The 13,604-nt window shown below is 38.1% G+C and overlaps 1 protein-coding gene across 3 annotated transcripts in view; it reads left to right on the top strand.

Moving 5' to 3' along the window:
- The window catches only part of LOC119654982 (differentially expressed in FDCP 6-like), a 36,618-nt gene extending 23,429 nt beyond the window's left edge, over window positions 1-13,189 (top strand). For all 3 annotated transcript variants that reach the window (XM_038060642.1, XM_038060641.1, XM_038060643.1), the window contains exons 4-6: window positions 11,580-11,720; window positions 11,791-12,033; window positions 12,090-13,189. In XM_038060642.1, coding sequence (XP_037916570.1) covers window positions 11,580-11,720; window positions 11,791-12,033; window positions 12,090-13,100 — 1,395 coding nt within the window. In that variant the 3' untranslated portion in view covers window positions 13,101-13,189. The remainder of the gene's footprint in view (window positions 1-11,579; window positions 11,721-11,790; window positions 12,034-12,089) is intronic.
- Window positions 13,190-13,604: the final 415 nt, after the last annotated feature.

Here is a 13,604-nt window from a genome sequence, read left to right as displayed (position 1 = left end):
TCTAGATATCATCATCATCAACGGTGCAACAACCGGTATCCGGTCTAGGCCTGCCTTAGTAAGGTCCACCAATTCGATATCCCTAAAAGCTACCTGGGGTCCTGGCCTACGCCATCGTTCCATCTTAGGCAGAGTCTGCCTAGTCTTCTTTTTCTACCAAAGATATTGCCCTTATAGATTTTTCGGATGGGATCATCCTTATTCATACAGATCATCATCCCTCATCCACCACAACCTATTGAGCCGGATTTTATCCACAAATTTACGGTCATGGTATCGCTCATAGAGTTCGTCGTTATGTAGACTACGGAATCGTCCATCCTCATGTAGGCGTCAAAAATTCTTCGGAAAATTCTTCTCTCGAGCGGGGCCAAGGGTTCGCAATTTTCCTTGCTAAGAACCCAAGTCTCCGAGGAATAACTGAGGACTGGCAAGATCATTGTCTTGTACAGTAAGAGCTTTGACCCTATGGTGAGATGTTTCGAGCAGAGCAGTCTTTCTAAGCTGAAATAGGCTCTGTTGACTGCCAACAACCGTGCGCGGATTTTATCATCGGATATCTTCAAAAGACACTGTTCTGGACACACCAGTATGACTCCGCGAACTCACCCTAAGGTATTACATCACGGGGCGGAGTCAGCTAATTCTAGCCTAATCACCTTTCTTCTATACGCGGCGTACGTGACCGCGTTTTTCTCCTCTCCTCTACCTTTCGTAGCTTATATTGGACAGATGCGATCATGGAGTTGACCGCATCCCAATTCTCTTATTGTACTAGCATTTTCGCCACCAGATTTTCTGGTACCAGCACCTCTCCTAGAGTCTCCTCTAGATTCCTTCTTTCTTCCACGAATCGCGGACAGTGGAAGATGCATGCTCTGGGTCCTCTGGGACTCCATCGCAATTTGGACAATCGGGCGATGTCTCCAATTTAAACCTGTGCAGGTATTGGAAATATTCTCCATGCCCCGTGAGGAACTGGGTAAGATTATAATTAATCTCACCGTGTCGTCTCTCCAACCACTACTTGATGGCAGGAATGAGCCTATGAGTCCACCGACCCTTTTCCAAGCGTTCCTACCGTTCTTGCCATCTATTTATGGATCTCTCCCCCTCGGCGTTCTTCGTCTGCGATAAGGGAGATATTGGCTTCGCAATGCATATCTTCGCCATCTCATCTGCCAAGAAGGCAGAACATACCCTCAAGGCTGTCCTCCTGTAGACTGCACTCAGTTTGTTAGTGTTAACTGACATCCGCAACGCCTCCTTCCAAACTGGGGTCGCATAGAGCATGATTGGTCACCATCCTGGCTATAAGCCACCTAGAGGTGTGCCGTGGCCCTCCCACGTTCGGCATCATCCTCGCCAGGGCCATGCTAGCAGATACACGTGTTGCCTATAGCTGAGCTTTCTATCTATCACCACCCCCAAGTATTTGATGGTCGGCTTGGAAGTGATGATATGATTCGCGATTCTAATACAGGCGTAATTTCTCTTTCGGCGCTTAGTGATGAGGACCGCTTCTGTTTTTTCCTCTGCAAGTATCAGACCAGAACTCTCTAGCCAACAGCACTGATTGCCTCGCTTGAGTATAACTCAGCATCTTCGAGATGCTTTGCGACAACAACCAGCGCTATGTCGTCAGCGTAACCCGCGAAGGGGGAGATTAAGTACATCGTTGTACATGATGTTCCACAGTAGTGGGCCCAATACGGAGCCCTGCGGGACATCCGCGGAAACGACGTACTCCCCCGTCATCAGTGTCATATTAGAGCCTCCTTTCAGTTAAATAACTATCGACGATAGCAGCGAGATAGGCGGGAATACCAACCTTCGCTGTGGATTTCCGTATTAAATTCCAATTGGCTGAATTGAATGCATTTTTCACGTCCAAGGTTACTAATACGCAATTTTTTGCTGGTACTACCCTTTCCATGGATTGCATCTTCGGCCAAGCCAGTAACCAATTTGATAGCATCTATGGTTGATCTGGCTTTACGGAACCCATATTGCCGATCTGAAAGGCCGCCTTGGCTCTCAACAACTGAGAATAATCTATTATAGATTACCCGCTCTAACATTTTCCCCACAGTGTCCAACATATGGGTCCAAACATATGGGTCGGTATGAGAATGGTTCACCTGGAGGTATACCAGGTTTTGGCAGAAGTACCAACTTCTTCCGCTTCCATGCCGCTGGAAATATTCCCTCGGACATGCACGCTTCTTACAACTCAGCAAACATGTCCGGCCTGGATTTCACGGCAAGCTTATCATTCAGAGGTGGTTGGAATGTGTCGGTGTTCTCCTCTTGCTGGGGGAATAACCCCTGGATGATTTTCAACAAGATGGTGGGAAAAGTGATCTACGGAGATGAACGGCCTCTGTATCGTTCCATCATTATTCTTTACATCTTTTCGTAGAGAGTCTACTTTTAGCATGAGAAATAAATTACTGCAAAATTAAGTAAAAGAAAATTTGTATAAGTATAAAACATAATGACAACGCTGGCTGCTTAAATTTGACTCCTTTAAGTTGCGTTATGTAATGTCCACCCCCTATAATCAACTGAAATCAACAAATCAAAAATATTATATTAAATTTAATTATTTCACTTTTTATGTAATTAATACATAAACACATTTTTTTAAATAAACAAAATGTAAAAAATACAATATATATATGCAAAGATCAATACGTTAAACAGTATCTGTGCAAAGGTATTAGTTGATAGCTTAATAACTTTTTAAGTCACATTCGACAGCGCGGAAAAACAGGTTTTGAAAAAGAAACCCGGGTTGTTCTTGTATAATTCTTTGGTACTTTGGACATATGTGATGTTCTGCCACTGACTTCCTAGGAACTTATTTCTATTGTGAGATTAAGGCAATATACCTAAAATGTTCGAGCCTTAGACCACCAGGATCCCTTAAAACATTGAAAATATTTATATTCTTTAGTTTGTAAATGAATTTTTACAGCAGAAGATAGCAAAAATTGACAGTTTTGTCAATGAATATGTAAACATAGCAGATAAATTTACTATTTCGTCACAAAAAAACATGCTTATTTATTGAAACAACATCATCACTCTTGAAGGATATTGGAACTTTAGTTGAAAATTAGCCAATAGTAACCGTACTGGTACGTTCCCACCTAAGTACAGCTTCACAGAAGTGGCTGTAGACACATTCTTGCATTCCACCGCGGTAGAAAACTTTCCAGTAAAGCGTATCTGACTTGGCCGAAAGATATCAGAATATGTGCTCCTTTAGATTCAAGACCGAGAGTCAATCAAGCGAGGAAACAGGGTTGTCGTAAGAGGGAAATTACGGTATGAAAAATGTGAATAAAAGGTACTAAATAGTACTTTTATATGAGCGTACTTAGGTCCTACCAAAAAGAAAAGATTGTCACCTCTGCTGTTGTTGTATTTCGTGGTTTACGCATGTACATCGTGTCAACCAATATTGTTGGATTCAACTAAACATACATGAGACACATTGAAAAGACTAAATCGTTTATTAAGGCGTAATACAGATAACACAAGGAGAGCAATGAAACTGAATAGCAAAAATCTGAGCCAAGGAAAGTAAACTTCTAATTCGAATTTGAACTTGAGTTGGTTGTTCTCCTACTGCGAACAAATGGTTGCTCTGTACCTAAGGTTCATGTTTAAGTCAATCTCTTCACCCTGGTCGCTTTGAAGGTGGATTTAACTGACTCCCGGCAACATGCATGAAAGTTGCATATACAGTGACTCAAAGTCAAAATGATCCACCCGGTATAAAGCAGTTAAAATGTGTTGTACTGATTGAAAATAAGTAAATCATGAACTACTATAAATAAAAAAATGTTGCTTAAGATGAACTCGTTTACTTTTAAGTTTGTAAAAAATAAAAAATTTATGTCATTTATAAATATAATAACATAAACATAAAAATGCATAATTCCTAGTCAAAGTGAAAATGATCCATTAAAATAAAAAAGGCAAAAACAAAGTAAATTCAAAATTTTTTTCAGCTAATTAATATTTAGTATGAAGCCCTTTAGCCACCCTAACAGCTGACAGTCTTCTTGGCATTGACTCAACAAGTTTTTTTGTGAATTCTGATGGAATTTTTGCCCATTCCTCCAAAATAACTTGCTTTAAGTGATTTCGGCTAGATTTTCTATGTTGCCTGATTCGATCGTCTAGAAAGTCCCACAAATGCTCGATAACATTCAGATCTGGTGATTGTGGTGGAGTTTCGATAACCTTAGGACAATTGTAGAGCATCCATTCGCGAATGAGAAACGATTTGTGTTTGGGGTCGTTATCTTGGTAAAACTGGAAATTCCTTTCAAGACCCAAATTTCTGGCACTGGCATGTAAATTGTCCTTTAGAATTTGAAGGTACATAAATTTGTCCATATTGCCGTCTATGACATAAATATTCCCGACCCCATTGGCTGCCATGCAACCCCAAACCATTACTGAACCGCCCCCATGTTTCACGCTAGCTTGTAAATTTTTCAAATTTAACTCTTCATTCTTCTTTCTCCATACTCGAACTTTTCCGTCGGATCCAAAAACATTAAATTTGCTCTCATCTGCAAAGATAACGTTGTTCCAGAATTCTGGACCGTGTGAATAGTAACGATTTGCAAATTCTAGCCGGCGTTGCTTATTTTTTGGACTAATTAACGGCTTTATTCGAGGGGCTCTGTTGTTAAATCCATGATTTCTCAAAACGATTCGGATTGTTTCGTCGCAGACCTTGATACCTAAATGCTTTTCAACTTCTACACGTATTTTTGGTGCACTTATTTTAGGATTGTCTCGAACCAAATTTAAAATCCATCGTTTGTCACGCTCGGAAAAAGCCTTTTTAGGACTTATACGAACTTTATTACCGATGCGATTTTCTCTAAATCGCTCAATTATATGTTGTACAGTTGAAGGACTTTTATTAACAATATTCGCTATCGCTCTTTTACTTTTTCCAAGCATAAAATGATGGATCACTACCTCCCGCCCTTCGTACGTCGTGTGTCGACCCATTTCACTAGAAAAACTTGCCGAAATAGAAATGTAACTGATGACTGCACTCAGCGAAGGGCTATAGTCAACTGCACAGTTGCACAGCTACGCATTTTAACAGTACATCACAAAAGTTTAGTACCAAGTTCATTGGAATAAGTTGCCTGGATCATTTTCACTTTGACCCCATATTCGGACCAATGACAAATATTAACAAGTAACTGCAAAGAAAATACACTAATTTCAAATATATCTTGAGTATTTATTACTAACATATCAAGAATTATTATTACGTTGAAATAAATTCATTTGTATTAACTATACTTTAATCTAACTCGACTAAAGTCATTTTCAATGGGTGGATCATTTTCACTTTGAGTGACTGTATACCACGAGTCTTACGCTCCACTTTAGCTTACTTACAAAACCCAAACAGATTGTATTTAATTTTGCCAGGCCACAAAACCAAATATCCAAGATTTGTATAGCACGCTCTTTCTCAAAGGCAGACTATTTTCGGAGGTAACATTTTCATTCAACGCGTAACATTTTCATTCAATGTCTTAGCGCTTTTGAACAGACTTTTACGTGAATGACATCGCGTCCCAATTTATGTCCAACTTAGTTTTTTATTTTATACCATACTTTAGTTTTGCGTTTTTACAGGAATTTATAGCTATTTTACAAAGTGACCACTGTTAGTGTAACGTCACCAGTTCAAGTTTTCGGTCACTTTCCCATTCAGCATAATATGATATTGTCAAATATTAACTTCGTTTTGGGTTTCTGAAACACTGAAAAGTACTGAAAATGAAGAAAAGTACTGAAGTGCTGATGAACTTCAAAAGGTACAAAAATTTAGCACTTTTTGTACTTAAAATCAATACTGCGAGGAAGCCATACACCGTTGGGACTCCCCGGTATCGATCGTTTTGTCTGGGAGGGTGTTTACGAAGTTTATATAGAGTGGACGAAAAATTATAGAAATTTTTTATTATTTTTATAAGTGAGTTATTTGAAAAATTATTTTTCCATTTTACGATAATTTCATTTAAGTGGCTACCGTTTGGTATTTCGCATTCTTCTAAACGAACATAGAAATTTTCGGTGACTGTGATATTGCAGACATCCCTCCACCAAATGATTGCTTCTAATTGACTATACACCCTATTCATCAAATATTTTCATAAAAATAAATTTGTAAAATCGGGACTCTTGAGTGGCCATAGGATATCTCTTCGGTTCGGTCGGAAAATCACAGGTCTAGTTTCTAAGATCACATATTCTAAAATTGTCGAAAATGAGTTAAGCATGGCATTGGATAACCCATTTCAAGCCACATCGACTGGTATAAAAAATGTTTTCTGCACGACCTTCCTTCAGAGTCAATTTCGACTTCTGGCGAATATCCAGCAAAGACCCATAAGTACAGGGCAAATATTATCAGAAGCCTAGGTGGAAAATACAGGGCTGTCAGAAGGTTTAAAGTTGAAAAAACAAACAAACAAATTACTGAACCCAAAGACAAAAAATAGGGAAAAACCTTTCACAACTGCTAATTAATGAACAGAATTGATTTTTGTTAATTTTGATTCATTGGAGGCCACCACTAACACTTCAGTCTAATTGGTTCTTAATTACTATTACATTCTCCATACACAATAAAATGGTCCGTGCGACCATTAAAATCTTCAAAAAATATAACCCAATGGAACTAGAAATTGCAGCTTTATGTTACTATTTTCAGTGAAAACAAATTCTTTAACACTTTACTGACCGGTCGCTCAGCAACAGATTCTTCCTGACACCGTCTATCTTTCGATTTAGACTGACGCACGGGAGTATCTGTGCGTTTTGTATGCTCGGACAAAATTGTCCGCTTTCTGTTATATGATAAATAAATTTAACAGAATGTTTATTTTCATGCTGTTAACGCTAAATTATATTTATTTTGTCTATTATAATTTTTAGCTTAAGGTATATTATCCGTAACCTATATAGTGATATATATGAACAAAAAATCGATGTAATTTGCTTTCGTAGTTTTCTGAATCACTATATCTTAGTGCCAATACAGAAGCCCGTTTCCGAATTACTATATCTTTGTCATTGTCTTTATCACCATTATCAATCCATGAATAGCTGCCAGGACAACCTGATGAATTCTTTAAATAAAATCCTCCAATCCAACTTTTTTCGTTCATTTAAAATTGTATGGAAATTTACGAGCTTCCCAAACAACTCAGCTAACGCAATTTAGTACGGACCTCAATACTAAATTACAAATTACTGCTAATATAAAAATAATTGTTTATCGCCAAGGCAACCGACTAATAAGTTATCGGTGCGTAAACGATAGAAAGCCGATTAATACACTGCCCATCAGTAAGCATGCGCCCTCTATCGCCAATATGAAGAGTTGAAAGACTTAAAAAATTTTTTTATGTTCTTCAACACATAATATACAAAAGAAATGATTGGTAAATATCCCCTTAAGATTCTACCATATGGACCTGAAAAGCTGAATATTGAGCGAAAATCAAAGGACACGGTACATTCCCATACAGTGGTAGAAACTTCAGTTAACCATATTGGAACATATTCGCCTCTGTTACCTACCACTCGGAACCATAGACGGCGATTTTTAACCCCCGACCCGAGATAACCTAATTTGTCAGGTTGCTGTCAATTACAGTGTTTTATTGAGGTCGATCGTCAAAATCTAGACGGAAATCACGCTACATGAAACAACCATTTCACTTTTGATTAAGTTACTCCAGATCAATTTTGTAGTAGGGCCCTAGGAACATCGCCTGCATACAACAGTATGTAGTGCACAGGATGTTCACTGTCCCGCAGGGCAGGGTCTATGACAAGAACAAAGAACCGAACACCGAATGGAATTCAGAAAGATGTGCTTGCAGCAGGTTCAACTTTTTTTAACAGTGGAACAAAAGCGCATCCAAATGCAACTTTCTCAGTAACATTTGGAGCTTTTTCGGTTGAGACCCCATGACTCTGAATCGAAACAAGAGACTAGGGAGTCGTATCCACTCGAATCTTCGGCACCGAAGCGAGTTCATATGCAGAAATCAGCTAAAAATGTGTTAACGTCAGTGTTTTGTGATACTAAAGGAATTTTGTTAGTGGATTACCAGCAAGCTGGTAAAACAATAAACCTCTTAGATCAACTGGGAATGAAAATTCATGAGAAAAGGCCTGGTTTGCGGAACAAAGAAGTGATTTTGCATCAGGGCAATGCACCTGCTCACACAGCTCATAAAACCATTGCTAAAATCACATAATTGAAATACGGCTGTTTGCACATATCAAAAATTTCTGACGAGGATATTGATTTTCATTAAATGAAGAGGGAAACGGGTATTTTGCAGACCTTTCAGAAAACTATTATATGGCTACGATCATTACATTAGAGCATCATTGCAATAAGCTTATAGAACTTAAGGAAGATTACACAGAAAAAAAAGTAATTTTTACAACCATAAATCCGCTTTATAATTTCCATTCCGTGAACTTTTGGTATACATACCTAGTAATTGATACGGTGCCTTAAGGGGACGTGACGGGTTCAAATTTTCTTTTCTTTTAATTTTTTTGAGAAAAAAGATATTTGAATGAAATTTGATACAGTTATTGTCATAATGTGAAAGTTAAAAAAACCATTTATGAAATTTTCCAGGCTGGTTTCTGTTTGCTACAAATTTTAATAAAATATCAAAAATTGACGTCAAAAAAATAACAAAATGACGGCGATTTTTCAAATTTTTCGATGTTTGGCGCCAAAAAGCATGATGTAAATCAAAATATATAACACCTACCTCTCTACCACCTAATTTCAAAGCGAATTGGTGAATTGCTTTTTTTAGTCACCCACGCCAACCCAAAAAACGTTATTTTGAGAAGAGAGCGTTTAAAAATTGATTACGGTATTGACAACAGTGCCTTTTCAGTACACAATCCGAATCATAACCGGTGAAACCAGTTTCCAAAGTGTCCCATGTAACATTTGTGTAAAACAAAACCTTATTGAAATCAGTTCACTGTCCGTCTGTCTGTCACACGCATTTTTCTCGGTGGAAACATGGGAACTCCGAACGCGATACAGTGAGTTATATCCTTTTACGTCGAAGTTAAGGGCAGAGGGGTCCCCATACATTTAAGAAGGAGTCAACATTTTTTTACCAAATGTATTCATGTGGGGTATCAAATGAAAGGTCTCGATTAGTATCTTCCGAAGCTGGTCTTAGTTTTGACATTTGTTGAAACGGTGGGAAGTGCGGAGGAAAGTGATCATCTCTTTAGCGGACCCATTGCGTCAGTAATTCCACAACAAAGGCGGCTTATTTCACAGTAACTCGAATGATGTCGCAAAAATGGCTATCGAAAATGCGCTAAAAAATTTGCTTGGTGTAAGATAACAACCGAATCAGAACATTTTGGATTTTGAACATGCTACCGGGTTGCTTTTCTTTTTCCATATTGGAAATTTGTCCTATCAATTATTCCAATCTACCTTACTCAATAACACGATTCAAGAATTCACCGAGTCAGTGTTACATCTTAGCTCTTCCGATTCCGGAGTTGAGCGGCGATGTCAACAATTCCTGTTGCTTTCGCCGATTCCATATGTCTGATTCGTCCTTCAACTTCTGTAATGCTAACAGCACTTGCGGAACTGGTGGATGAGGAAATACCTCCGTTGAAATACTCGGCAATCGCGTGAATGAGATCATTTTTCTGTTTCTTACGAAGTAGCACCATTTAATTCGCACCGGGTACATTGTTTCAATGGTGCTTTCATTTGCAGAAATACAGTCAACGGTTTAGGGTTTTGAGTGCAAAGTCGACTATACGCTCGATACCCTTATTACAATACGTGCTCCAAAGGTCTTACCTCTTAGGAGTTTATAATCATTTTCACCGCTTTCAGAATTTCATTCAAAGCCCAGATATACTAAATACGTCTCTTTCGAAGAATTCTTACAGGGTCCTCGGTCTTACCAATGACGGTGTATATTTTTTTTGTAACGATGTTGAGTGCGCTTTCTTGGTCAGGTTACTGACCAAAAGTGATGAAGTGGGATAGAGCATAACAAAGTGACTCTAACTATACTTTATTTATTTATTTTCCTGATCTCAGGCAATTTTTTATTTTCCTGAGGATAGCACTAAATACATTGCTTCAAACTTTCCTCCTTTATTTTAGCTTGAGACCAGCTATGTAGACACATTGGAAGTCGGATATAAATGTGTTGTGTTCATCTTATGTTTGGAACTTTCTATTCACGTTTTTACACTGCAACTTCGCCGTTCATATGAGTTCACTTTGATATAATGATGCGGTCACGTTTTAGCGTGCAATAGATTCAGAAAAAAAGGCAAAACTTCGATCTTCTATAACTTTGTTTTTTTGTATTTGTTGTTATCTTTGGATTACCTTCATACTTTTCAGTATTATGTCCATTATTATCATTTATGCTGATGCCAAATGTTGTACTTCTAGAATGAACTTAAGGGGGTTTTTCGTGTAAAGTTTTAAAATATGAAAATATGCTATAATTAACTTTATTTGGCCAGATATCATAATAGGAAGTATTTTGAGCTTAAATTTTCAGTTGGACATGATAGGTTCCGAGAGCAAGCCTTGTTTCACTTTTTAGGTCATGCATTTTGAGTCCTCACTCCCCTGCCTTTTATCCAATATCAGAAGTAAGGATATTTTCGTTAAGTACTAATTGATTCAAAATTATATTCTTAAAAAAAAATTGTTCTCTCCCCTTTCGCATTTACGGAGAGCCCCTGAAACCTAACACAAAATGATGCAACTCGCGCAACAGCGGTTCACAGACCACATATTTGAACCAAATTTCGTGACGATAGCTCCATCGATTTCGAAGTAAATCTGATATGAGGCAGACAGACACAAGCTTAAAAACATAGATAAGTCATAATCCTCCTCAACAGGTTTTAGCTGACTTCCCAGTGTCGAACTTGTATCGGGCAATCTTGTGCCAATCCACAACTTGCTTGACAATTTGGTTACACGTCTGTGGTCATTTTCGAAAAGTTGGTAATATACTATCATTTAATTCATTTGAACCAATATCGAGATGGGATATATTGTGAGGCCCAGATTTCATATAAGATTTTTTTTTCAGATTTTTGGGTTGGGTAGTTTCCAAAAATGAGTCCTACCTCACTTTAAGTTTGAACATTTTGACTCCTTACTCGCCCATTTTGCAATTTACATCGAAACGAAAATATGTTTGTCAAAGTACTAATTAAGACGTTTCATTTGATACTCTACATTAGGTGGAGAAAATTGTTTTACACAAAAAAACGATATGGTAAGTTGATGCTTTAGGAATTGATAGGATATTAACGGAATTCGATCCGCTATGTGGAGAATTAGAATAGATTTCCTAAGTGAATACCATACTTACAGCTCAGAGTAGTAACATGAGGTACTAATCTGAATTTTTACTTGCTTTCACTTTTTTTCTGAATACTTTTCTTAAAAATTTATCCAATTTCAGATTTGTTGGCTAATTTGTCGCAGAAAATATGCTGAGGCGAACCATACCAGTCTGGATGAGAAGCATTTATATAAACTATTCCGAATATTTTGCTTAGTCAGTGATTTCGTAGTTCCAGAAAACGATCCTCTTGGCACAGAAGTAAGCTTTGAAATACTCATTTATATTAACATAATCTGCACCCAAGACATTCTACTTTTCACTCTTGTAGGTCCTTCTAAACTCTTCAGAAACTGTTCTTTTGATTCAGCAAATTATGACCGCAATTGGTTTAGAATTCGAAAATGACAAACGGGTAAATCATCTGAGTCAAAACGATCTATCTTTTCGGTTTGACCAGTTCCTAGATTTAGTTGATTTTCCCGACAACTCGAATGTAATTGAATATGAGGAATCAATGCATGAGGCAATCGATGAAATGTACCAAACGTACATCAAGGACATAATAAAAAAGGTAAAAATATTATGCTTCTAGAAGCCAGTCGTAATGTTGATGCAACTATTTTCCAGGGGTTCCTACTACGCCGCGGATATCTTCTTCCTACTTTTAAAGAATATTGGTTTGTTTTACAACCATGCGAGCTATCCTACTATAAGAATCACAGCGAAAAAGAGCTATGCGGAACTATTCCTCTAGATCCAAAATTTATGGTGAAGCCAAGCATCAACACATCAGGCAAACCTGATAAATTTCTTAAGTTCGTTCTATCATCTGGGGAGAGGAGTTTTGAATTTGCAACGCACGACCACCGAACTCGGATGCAATGGATTGCAGCTCTTCAACTAGCTATAACTTATTCCTCAGGAAAAGAAGGATTTCAGAGAGACTTAATTTCGCAAAGACGGAAAAAGCGCGAAGCTGACCGAAAGCGTCGAAAAATAGAAGAAAAATTGCGAAGTGTCCACTTAAAAGAAGTCGAATTAGCCAAAACGCAACTGAAACAGGAGCAATTAGCTCGGCAGGCAGCTGAAAATCAGGCAAAGCAATTTGAAGAACTTGCTCGAGAAGATTCGCGGCGCGTGGCGGAACTGGAGGACCTTAAAACCACATTAGAACGTCTGTTGGAAGAGGAAACCCAGGCAAAACGCGATGAAGAAATTGTTCGAGCACTTCAAGCCCGAGTTCTTGCCGAAGAATGGGAGAAGCGAGAAGAACTAGAACAACTGCAGCGGGAGCAAAAATCGATGTTGGAGCAGGAGCGTCAAAAGAGGATGGAATTTGAGCAGCGGCAAAAAGAAAAGGAGAACCAGTTGGCTGAGGCCCAAATGATGCTCAAGAAGTTGGAAGAAGAAAGAATAAGGTTGGACCTAGAATTGAAGCATGCCCGCTTGAAAATTATTGAATCGGAAGCGAATAAAGAAGACTTGGAGGCGCGAATGGATGCTTGGCAACCGATATTGAAGCAAAATTCAGGAGTTCGAAGAACTCTTTCGTTTGTTGTTCCATCCCGGGAGCGACCAACGCCGATGGAATTGCGGTCGTCATCGTTTCGGCGAAAGACAGCTCAAGACTCGAATTAGTTAAAAAAAAAACGTGTAAATACTAACCAGTTAAAATGTTTACTTAGAAAAGTGATAATACAATTTAATTAAAATTAAATTTCAATTCTTACAAAATAACTTCTTTCTTTAGTTGGGTTACGTATTGCGACTGGAACTCAGTATCAACATCCGCAAGCAAACTATCAATAAGAAGCAACCACTGAAATGGTTCTTTTTTTTTACCATTACTCAACCAACATTTAAATGCGGCTCGAAAACCAAAAAAACATTACTATACAATTCCATCCAATGAATGCGGTTCACGCAATATTTCAGTGTGCATATATATATCGGGATATTTCTATTTCGATATATCGATAAATTTGCCTACAAAATAAGTCGAAAATTTCTGTCGATATTCGCGGCATTTGTTAATGAACATGCAAAAACCTTCCCGTACAGAAGCGGGGTCGACTCGTCGTGATCGGTTTCGCCATTTTATTTGATCAAATACCTGATCTGGATGCAATCACGAGGCTTTTA

This window comes from Hermetia illucens, chromosome 4 (genome assembly GCF_905115235.1).
Source record: "Hermetia illucens chromosome 4, iHerIll2.2.curated.20191125, whole genome shotgun sequence".
Lineage (NCBI taxonomy): Eukaryota > Metazoa > Arthropoda > Insecta > Diptera > Stratiomyidae > Hermetia > Hermetia illucens.
The sequence above is the reverse complement of the archived record's forward strand: the minus strand, read 5'-3'. Positions and strand labels throughout refer to the sequence as shown.